This window comes from Physeter macrocephalus, unplaced genomic scaffold (assembly GCF_002837175.3).
Source record: "Physeter macrocephalus isolate SW-GA unplaced genomic scaffold, ASM283717v5 random_12, whole genome shotgun sequence".
Classification (NCBI taxonomy): domain Eukaryota; kingdom Metazoa; phylum Chordata; class Mammalia; order Artiodactyla; family Physeteridae; genus Physeter; species Physeter macrocephalus.
In genome coordinates this window covers 139,918-150,638 of record NW_021145297.1, presented here as the reverse complement: position 1 = coordinate 150,638, position 10,721 = coordinate 139,918, and the positions used below count along the sequence as shown (strand labels likewise).

General features: G+C 51.3%; 1 protein-coding gene across 2 annotated transcripts in view; it reads left to right on the top strand.

Annotated features, from left to right (window-relative positions):
• Positions 1-3,493: 3,493 nt before the first annotated feature.
• Positions 3,494-10,721, top strand: part of SLC43A3 (solute carrier family 43 member 3) — a 17,408-nt gene continuing 10,180 nt past the window's right edge. Inside the window, exons 1-6 of one of the 2 annotated variants that reach the window (XM_024133372.3) lie at positions 3,494-3,577; positions 4,221-4,545; positions 4,920-5,049; positions 7,610-7,656; positions 10,074-10,150; positions 10,376-10,468. In XM_024133372.3, coding sequence (XP_023989140.1) covers positions 4,362-4,545; positions 4,920-5,049; positions 7,610-7,656; positions 10,074-10,150; positions 10,376-10,468 — 531 coding nt within the window. In that variant the 5' untranslated portion in view covers positions 3,494-3,577; positions 4,221-4,361. The remainder of the gene's footprint in view (positions 3,578-4,220; positions 4,546-4,919; positions 5,050-7,609; positions 7,657-10,073; positions 10,151-10,375; positions 10,469-10,721) is intronic. The other variant, XM_024133373.3, reaches the window with a different exon arrangement.

Below are 10,721 nucleotides of genomic sequence, written 5' to 3'. Positions count from 1 at the left end.
CCCCCCCCCCAACCAGCACCAGTACTTGGGTGGGAAGCAAGATACCCAGTGCTAAGTTCTCTCTTTTCCCCAGTGCAATAATGTCCCATGGCTGGTATCCCCAGAGCCTGGACTGGCCTTCACTGGCTGGTTGACTGGCTCTCTGGCCCGGGAGGGGTTTTGAGCAGGTAAGAAGCATCATCAAATGGGAACAATGGACGTCACCTCTTGCAGCAGAATGGCGACGGTTTGGAAGCAGGTAATGTGCAGGTGAGAGATGATGAGCGTCTGACTAGGGCAATGGCCAAGGATGGAGAGGAGAGATATTAAGGGGTAGAATCAATAGGACCTGATTGACTGATATGGGCTGACCTCCAAAGACCTTCACTTAGGCGGCCACTCCCCTTGCTCTAGCTGGTTCCTGAATGTTCTTGCCCTGCTCAGGCTCCATGCCTCTGAACGGAGTGTGCCGGCTTCTGCCTGGAAGACCCTCCCCTCCCTCCAGAAATCTTGGATTCCTTTGTTTCCCCCACTAGAGAATGAGCTCCTTGAGGGAAGGGGCTGAGTCTCTTAGCTCGGAATCCCAGCACCTGGCACAAAGCCTAGAGCGCCACGTTTATTTGTTGAGCGAATCAATCACTTACAAAAGATGCAGGGTGGAGCGGAAAGAAGGAAGTAAAGAGGGAAGGAATGAAGACATCCCCAGGCGTACCGTCAGATCTTATTATAATCACCCCTCTCTCTGATGTTACACACTAATCCTCATCGGAGTGAGGCTTGAGAGTGATCTAAATAGCATCTGCCTCTGCTAGATGCTGGAACTCGAACCAAATAAAACGGGAATGGTTCAAAGAATACTCTATTATTCCGTCCCAACGGTTTCAGTAAGACGGTCACATTACCAGAGGGAGTGCCTTCTGCAGACTTAGATGCGGGTGGCGGGTGGGGGCCACTGAGAGCCAGAGAGAGATAACAGGATGAGGTGGACAGAGCAAAGGTGGACGGGTTGTCCAGGTCCCGAGCTCCAGTCCTGGATGCACCGATAGCCCGGGAGCTGGGCCTTTCTGAAGGTTCCTGCCGATTTACATTCTAAAATCTCTGTCTCTTTGCTTTGACTTTTTGTGTTCCTCCCTTGCTGCTTCCACACTCACTGATCCCCCAGGAGACCAAAATGTAAGCCAGAGCAGGAGATAGGCCTTGAATTAATTTCAGTGTCTTTGTATCTCACAGTAAAATAGAAAATCTTGCATCTTACGTCCTGTTTGCCCAGGGCTGCTATATTTTCTTTTCTTTTTTTTTTCCCCCATCAATTAATTTTTTTAAAGAAAAGACTTATTTTCTCTAATGTCCCATTAGCCTATGTGAAGTCTGGGAGTGTTAAAGCACTCACAGAGTGACTTTGGGCAAGTTCCTCTGAAGACTCCTCCCAAGGCTGCTTCTCTGGCTCTGTGTGCATACCTGGACCCCGGAGAACCCAGTACTATCCGTAGGCAGTCTGACTGCTGACTACCATACCTTCATCAACCCATCTCATATTTCTTTTGTGACAATTCATGTAATTAATCAGCCTCATCTTACAGGTGGGGCTTCCAAAGGGCTGGCTTGGGGCTATATAACTCGTGAGTACCGGGGTATAGGATCAGAGCCACCCCTATCCTATACAGCCCGTGCTTGGGTGGTTACACTTTATCCTTTGTGTTTTGGTAGCAATCTGGAAAATACTCCCTGGTTCTGGTTTTGCACTGTCCTGATCTCTTAATTCTTCTACATTAAAAAAGAAAGGTGGGCTTGGAAGAGCTTGAGTCCCTGGGCCCCAGGAGGAATCCAGGAGGCTGGGCTTGGGGGGCTGTAGACCGCATTGAATATACAAGCAGCTCTCCCCCAGATTCAGCTCTCTATACGGGGAAATGGCCACGGAATCCATTAGTTCACTCGCTCTGGGCCAGAATGAGAGCTGCGCCGCTGGTTCAGCTGGCTAACTCATGCTGGTCACGAGCTCCGACGGGCAATTATATATGTCTTTGATTAATAAAAAATGGAGCAATGAATGAATATTTAATCAACAAAGTCTGGCAGGTTGACTCTTTCAGAACGTGGGCTGGGGGTGAGGCAGGGAGTAATCAAAGGGGTCCTTGGTGGTGAAAAGGCAGAGCACCGCTCCAGGGGGTGCTTTCTGGAAAGCTGTTGTGGACTGGAAAAAAAAAAAAGCACCACCTAAAAGTTGTGAGCTATGTTTTATTCGGGGACCTTACGGAGGACTATAGCCTGGGAGGCAGCCTCTTGGCTCTGAGAAACTGTTCCAAAGAGGTCAGAGAGGAGTCAGATATCTAAACGTTTTTGCTGGAGAAACAACAACAATAACAATAACAGCCCATGTAGTCAGACAGGAAGAGATTACTGCCAGTCACAAAAACAGACATCTCAAGTTCATGATTTCAGCGTTTCTCTAAGTATGGGAAGAGGCAAGCATCTTGGCTCATTGAAGTTATTCCCGCATAAGATCTTAACTGGGACTTCCCTGGTGGCGCAGTGGTTAAGAGTCCGCCTGTCCGTGCAGGGGACAAGGGTTGAAGCCCTGGTCCGGGAAGATCCCACGTGCGGCGGAGCAACTAAGCCCATGTGCCACAACTACTGAAGCCCTCATGCCACAACTACTGAAGCCTGCACGCCTAGAGCCCGTGCTCCGCAACCAGAGAAGCCACCGCAATGAGAAGCCCGCGCATCACAACGAAGAGTAGCCCCTGCTCGCTGCAACTAGAGAAAAGCCCCGGCGCAGCAACAAAGACCCAGCGCAGCCAAAAATTAAAAAAAAAAAAAAAAAAAAAAAAAAAGATGTTAACTATCTAGGGCCAGAATCCCGTTTTCTCCATTCTGAATTCCCCTCAGGGTGCACCGTCTGGTCGGCCGCAGGTAGTGGAATGGCAGGCAACACAGTCACTGAAAGGCCAGGCACCATTTTAATTTTTTTTTTCCCCCGTCTGTCTAGTTCCGGCTCTTGGTTCTCTGACTCTGTGTTGGGATTTGCTGGCAGCGCTAGGAGCATGAGATCAGGAGAAAGGATTGAGCTCCTGGGCAAATGGGGAGAAACGTATTCTGTGCCCACCCGCGTGGTGCCGGTAGAGCACAAGGAAGAGGGTGTGTGTGTGTGTGTGTGTGTGTGTGTGTGTGTGTGTGTGTGTGTGTGTGTGTGTGTGCAGGTAAGCCGTCTGTGTGTGTGCTGCGACTGTGTGATCTTTTCCGTGGGGCTGCCTGTCCGTGCGCAACACAACTAAAACTATCTCGGTCAGGGGAGGGAGGAGGGGCAAAGGAGCTGAGAGCCTGCAAGAGGATCAAGAGAGGGAAACAGATGCTGCTGGGGTTAGAGTGAAAGGAGGGAAGGTCTCAGGGCGTGGTCAAAAAGAGCACGGGATCGTGAGAGCTGGGGAAGAAGGAAGTGATGGAGAGTGGGTCGCGGTGGACCTCTCTGGCCCCGCCCATCCCGGCCCTTCCGGGATCTCTGGGGGCGTGGAGGGGCTGGGAGGGGCGAGTGGAGGCGCGAATCTAAACCTCGCAAGGCACGCTGCGGCTAACCGCGCGAGCTCCGCGAGGAGGCCGGCGGGTAGGACGCGGCTCGGGGCCGGGCCGGGGCCGGGGGTGCGGGCGGCGGGGCCGCGGGGCCGAGGCCAGGGGCTCTGTGGCTGGGCAGACCTCGGGGCGCCCCTGCTGGGCGGGCCGCTGACCACGTGCTGGAGGGGGAGCGGGTGGGGGTGGGGAGCGGCTTCTGGGCGCTTTCCTGGCCGATGGTGATGTGAGGGTGTCGGGAAGGGGGTTATTGGGAGCCCTAGCCGAGGGTCACGGAGGATCGTGCGGGGGCGAGGATGTTTTTGCCCTTAGACTGGCCTGCGACGTGACTAACCAGACCGTGTGACCTTGGGAAGTTGACAAAGTCCTCTGAGCTTTTGTCAGTGATCTGAAGTTAAGAAAACACCCACTTTGCCAAGTTATTGTGAGGCTTTGTGAGGACCTGTGTAAAGTTCCTTACCCCCTGTTCCTGGCTCACAGTTGCTGCTGTTATTTTAGTGGACGGTCTCCAGAACTGGGGCTCAGTTCCAGCTTCCCCGCCTGTTGCCAGTTGTGGGATGCAGAGGCATTTGCAGCTGTTTGTAACACCTGGCTTCTTTGTCTAAACCACAGAGAACCTTTGTCCACCTCTACCTTTCCCACAGCCCTGTGTACCAAGCAGCCTCTGCCTTATTTTATAGGATCCAGGGAATCTCCCACTGATGGTTTTTCCCCAGGCCTGAAACAGCCAGCACCAGAGAGCCACCTGAACAGAAGCGCCTGTCAGAGGAATTTTCCAAGTGCTCAGAAGCCGGGTGTTGCAGCTCCTGTCACCTCGGGCCATGCAGGGCCAGAGGCTGCCCCTTCGAGTAGCCACCCTGCTGACGGGGCTGCTGGAGTGCCTCAGCTTTGCGGGCGTCCTCTTCGGCTGGGCATCCCTGGTGTTTGTCTTCAAAACAGAACATTACTTTGAGGAGCTGTGTGAACCGAATGCCAGGCTGATGGGCAATGCCACGGGGCTGGAGGGTAAGGGAGGGGGGCTTCTCTAGGAAGCTGAGTCTGGTTCCCAGGTGGTGGGAAGGGGTTGGAAGGACTCCACCCCCCGCCTCCTCTGCCGGCATGTCTATGGTGAGAGGAAGGGAGTGTCAGCTGCCCCTGCCCTCAACCTTGGTCTCGGAGATCCCCGGGGAGGGAAGTACCGGCTCCCAAGAGGTAATTCGGGGCAGTCACGTCTCCGCTTATCTCAGGGAGAACTTATTCTACGAGGCAAGCTGTCCGAGATGGAAGAGGCTGCCCTGGACGGGAGCCAGGCTGGGTGCCGGCCTGGCAGGAAGGCTGGGACGGATGGGAGGTTGGCCCGTCCACCCTGGGCTCCTGAGATCTGCCTTTCTGTCCTCCAGACTGCAAAGCCCAGGACGAGCGCTTCTCACTCATCTTCACCCTGGCATCCTTCATGAACAACTTCATGACATTCCCCACTGGCTACATCTTTGACCGTTTCAAGACCACCGTGGCCCGCCTCATAGCCATGTAAGTCCCAAGGGGATCTGAACAGGGCTGGGCAAGAAGAATTCTGGCAGCAGCTTTGTTTGGAGGGAGACCTGGAGACCCAGGCCAGGCAACTGGGCATCCCTGCCCCAGCAGCCCTGCTAGACGCTGCCCAGGGTGTGGACCCTGTCTCGACCTTCCCTATTCCCCACACCGCCGCTTCCCTTTCCTCACCTCCTTCCTCTGTTGCATGTGAAACTGCAAGCTGTGTGATGTGCTGAGTTGAGCAGGAACCCAGGCCCACACCCTGTGAGGGCTGGCCTGGGACGGGGTTATGAAATTAGCAAAGCCTAGAACTGTCACTCTCGGGGCTTCCCTGGTGGTGGTCCAGCGGTTAAGACTCCGCGCTTGCAGTGCAGGGGGCGCCAGTTTGATCCCTGTTGGGGAACTGAGATCCCACATGCCGTGCGGTGTGGCCAATACATAGATAAAAATAAAAATAGAATTACCACTCTGGCCTTCATGCCAGGGACCTTTGTCCTCTTCATACCCGAGTGACTCACTGTCCTCACCCCCACCACCATCACTCCCCAGAAGCTTAGGTAGTAAGGCGTCCTGGGTGTCTCCAGTGGTGGGATTTCAGTTTCCCTCTGACGGGAGGGGAGGCCGTGGGGGTCCATCCCGTGCAGACGAGTCACGGAGGGTAGGGGACTTGCTGGCTCCGCAGGGTGCTACTGCAGCTGGCCGGGGTTCGGCGATAAGCAGCGGCCTGCGAGGGAGCTGATAGGACCCAGAGCCGGCGCCTCCCGGGAGGCACGGGAGAGGCTAGTTGTCAGAGGGACCGGAGGGTGGCTGGACCAGGAAACGGCCTGGCGGGAAAGCAAGTGCTTGGCTCTCTAAGCCTTTGGGTGCACGATGACTCGGTCATTCGCTCTTGGAATCTGGTCACCTGTCTCCTCCTCTTTCCCGTCCTTCTTTGCCCACTCCCTCTTCTCCAGCCTTCAGTGTGTTAAGAAAAACCCAGTCTTCCCACCTGTGTTTCTCCTTTACTTTTGCACAGAACTCTGCACTTCTGGTCACCAAATGTGTGGGAGCCTTTCCTCACACCAGGCAATTCTGTGGCACCAGCTGGGTGTCCTATCATTTAACTCAGTTCTGACACTGTCTACCTGGAGATGTAGCATCAGGTCCCACAGGTTAAGGGCTCCGTCCCACCAGACTGCCCTCCACCTCAGATGCCAATTGCAAGTGGTAGGTCCCCAGTTTACCCACAACTTCTGTCTGACTCGGCTGCAAACCTGGGATTCCTGTGACCTCCTCCCCCTTGGATTCAGTTATTTGCTAAAGGGCTCACTGAACTCAGGGAAACACATATACCAGTTTATTAAAGGATACAGATGAACAGCCAGATGAAGAGACACATAGGGCGAGGTCAGGGAGGGTCCCGAGCCCAGGATCTCTTCTGTCCCTGGGGAGTTAGGGGGCAGCACCCTCCTGGTCCGTGGCTGTGTTCCCCAACCTGGGAGCTCCCCAAACTCCATACTCTTAGGATTTTATGGAGGCTTCCTCATGTAGGCACGATCAATTATTAACTCCATTTCCAGCCCCTCTCCCCTCTCTGGAGAAGTCGGGGGCAGGGCTGAAAATTCCAAGCATCTAATTATGGCTGGTTTTTCTGGTGAGCAGCCCCCATCCAGGACCCATCCAGGGTCACCTCATTAGAATAAAAGATGCTCCTAGCGCTCTTATCATGTAGGAATTTATAAGGGTCTTAGGAGCCCTGTGTCAGGGACGGGGGACCTGGACCAAATATGTATTTCTTATTGTAAATCAGAACATCACACTTAAGCGCTGCTTTTATTACCCGATGCTTCTAAGAGAGTCCCGTAACCTTGGGATTGTGGTCCTTAAACAATAACATCCTAGAACTTTAAGCTTAGGGCCTAGATCAGTCAGTTCAATCATCTCTCTCTCTCTCTCTCTCTTTTTTTTTTAAATGGTTAGATTCTGTTTTTTTTTTTTTTAATTTTTTTAAATTGGGGTATAGTTGTTTTATAATGTTGTGTTAGTTTCTACTATACAGCGAAGTGGAGTTCCCTGTGCTATACAGTAGGTTCTCATTAGGTATCTGTTTTATACATATTAGTGTATATATGTCAATCCCAATCTCCCAATTCATCCCCCCCCTTCCCCCGCTTGGTGTCCATACGTTTGTTCTCGACGTCTGTGCCTCTATTTCTGCCTTACAAACAGGTTCATCTGTACCATTTTTCTAGATTCCACATATATGCCTTAATAAGCGATATTTGTTTTTCTCTTTCTGACTTACTTCACTCTGTATGACAGTCTCTAGGTCCATCCACAAACATCTCTTCATAGAAGAGGCTGCTGAGGCCCAGAGAAGGGCAGTGCCTTGCCCAAGGTCACACAGCAAGAGGAATTAGAGCTCAAGATTATGATTTGTAAACGAGGCACTAACGCCTTTCTTCAAGGGCTTGGCTGGTTGGCACTTCTAGGTGGGAGGACCTTGGCTCCACGCACCCTGCCCCTCCAGCTTTCTCTCTTGTTGACCTCATTCTGCATCTGCCGTTCTGTGTTCCAGATTTCTCTACACCAGCGCCACGCTTACGATAGCCTTCATCTCTGCAGGTGAGTGCTGTCGGGAGGGACACAACCTCGGGGGCAGCTGGTGGATGGGCAGGTGCAGAAGGTGATGGGCAGGATGCACTGACCCCCACAGGTATTCAGAGATCCACAAACTTTCAGCTGGAAAGAGTCCTTGAGAGAGTTATTGCTGGTCTATAAAAACTGTTTAGTCTAGTGAGACATGCAAAAAATAAAGACAGTGGAGGGATTGCTTCAGAGAGAAGAATTTATTCAAAAGATTACATCCTTCCTCTTGTTATGTATCAAATGTCCTCTCTCTCTCTCTTTTTTTTTTTTCATGAAATGATAATATGAATGGCAGTTTTTGAAAATATCCTGACTTAGCCAGGTACAAACTGATAACTCTAGGGTAGTCAGAAGTTTTCTTTTCAAATTTTACTGGTCTATAAGTGTATACAGTTCCCAAAGTCTGGGAATTCCAGTCTGGTGTATTCCCCACTTCCTCCATTATGTAGAGGAGAAAACTGAGGTCAGAGAGAGACCCTTCGCAAAGACTAGCCAAAGACGACACAGCAAGTTAGTGGGAAGGGGTCCTGGGACCCTGGCTGTGCTCTTTGCTAGCATCTCAGTTATAGAGGCCAAGAGATGCTTTCCAGTATTCCTCCCCAGTGTCAGATTATGTGGCTCAGTTTTGGGGTTAGGAAGTAAAAGTACCTAACTCTCCTGTGTCTGGTACCTGTGCTGAATCTGTTACTTCATTTGTGTTCAGTGAACGCAAGGCTGACTGAGGGTCTCTGAGCAGATCTCATGAGGTAGCCTGGCACCTCAAGCCAGTTATTTAAAAACTACTCTGCTCATCAAACTGTCTTCTTGCCTAAAAACCTAAACATGATTTTCAAGTGGCTGAATGTGGAGGTGATGGCTGGGTATGATTGCCTCACATTTGTGAATCACTGGGGTCACAATATTCCCTTCCCCCCTAAAATAGGGCTTTTTGGTTTTGGAAAAAGCATGCTATCGTGAAAGGAATCTCAACTAACCTTTAGTGCATTTGAAGACGTACCTTTTATAGAGACAGAAATTGAATGGTAACGAGTGTGAATGCTCTAAAATGAGCAAGTTTACAGTGCTTCTCAAGGTATGGAACAAAAGTTACTAGGATAATAGTTACTTTGGAGAATATTATTAGGAAGCACACATGTGCTGCATTAACATTGAATCACCTTGTGGGAGAGTTACTCCCTTTTTATTTCTCATTCAGCCTCTGATTTCATGCACGAAAGTCTTGGTTTGGGGCTGGCATAATTTTAACACTATGACAAGAGCAGGTATCAGGCTTTGAACATTCTGAAGGCAACTGCGTTCAGTCACAGTTTAATAACAGTGTTTGCATTGTATTTATTTTTACAGTTACCTCCTATTCACAACAAGCAACACAAGTTGCTTTTCATTTATACTAGCAATATAAAGTTTTCTCTTTTTTTGGCCGTGCCACAGTGGCTTGTGGGATCTCAGTTCCCCGACCAAGGATTAAACCTGGGCCACGGCAGTGAAAGCCCAGAATCCTAACCACTAGGCTACCAGGGACCTCCCAATATAAAGTTTCCTTGAAAAACAATAGATTTCTTTTGCATAAAAGTGAGTCAACTTTAAAAAAAATTTTTTTTTTTTTTAAATTTTTTTATCAAATAAGACAGGTGTGGGTTATGGCCCAAATCATGAAGGTGGGCGGAAAGAAGGCTGTGACTTTGGAAAGACTGATTTACGGAGGGCTCCCTAGTCCTCGGCACTTTAGTTGTTTTTAGTTCTGCTCTTCTTACCCAACACTTGCCAGACCTATTAGAATGATTTTTTTGCATGTCAGTCTTTCCAAGGGCCAGAAGTATTTATTCATCCTGCATTTCCAGTGCCAAGCACAACGCCTGGCACAAAGGAAATGCTCAGAGTTTAATGAACAAAAGAGAGACACTCAGATCTCACGGCGCCCGGTGAGGTGGGAAGAGCAGGGGCTGTTATTCCCATTTATCAGATGAAATGACTGAGTCACAGATTCAGAATCTAGCTCAAAGCAGTGAATTAGAGGCTGGGCTCAGCGACTGAACCCAGGCTTCTCTCCCCCACAGTGTCAAGGATGAATAGAGGGGCTGCTTGTGGTTTAGTGAGGGAAGGGGGCGGTGAGTTGAGCCGTGCCTCTCTCTGTAAACATCCACCCTGCCAGAGACCAAGGGTCATCCTTGGTGAGGAAGAGGGTGTCTCAGGAGACGTCTGCAGGGTCCCTCCGCAGGGGCACGTGAAGGAGCCTTGACCGGGACCCTAAGATCCTTGGAGGATGCTGGGAGGCTGCCTAGAATTGGGGCCCTGAGCCCAGGACTGTAGGGAGCAGGGGGGGGCCAGAGTTCGGGGCTGCATGTTCGGGTTGCACCGTGACGCCTCCCCATCTCTGTCTTGGATTGTTCCAGACTCAGCTGCGCTGCTCTTCCTGGCCATGCCCATGCTTACCGTGGGAGGAATCCTGTTTCTGATCACCAACCTGCAGGTGTGAGCCTGCCCTAATCACAGGCACCTGGCCCGAGGTTGGGGCGGGTGGAGGGAGGGAGAAGCACTTGGCTACATTGGCTGCCTCTGATGGGGTTGGCTCAAGCCAGGGTGGTAGCTCCTGGGGTGGAGGGTAGGTCTGGGTATGAGGGCCTGACACTTGCCGGGTGCACAGGAAGGGTTTCACGGATAAATAAGTGATTCAGGCTGATCGTGTGTTCTCCAGATCGGGAACCTGTTTGGCAAACACCGCTCAACCATCATCACCACGTACAATGGAGCATTTGACTCTTCCTCTGCAGTCTTCCTTGTCATCAAGGTAAAAGATCGCAATAGCCCATGGTTATCGCCTCTGCCGCTGGGGAGCACCAGGCATCCACAATCGGCCCCCAGGGTGGAAGGCAAGAGCCTGGGCCAAGACTCATGCGTAGAAACAGGTTTCAGCCCCTCATTCTTTTTTTTTTTTTTTTTTTTTTTTTTTTTAGTGGTACGGGGGCCTCTCACTGTTGTGGCCTCTCCCGTTGCGGAGCACAGGCTCAGCGGCCATGGCTCACGGTCCCAGCCGCTCCACG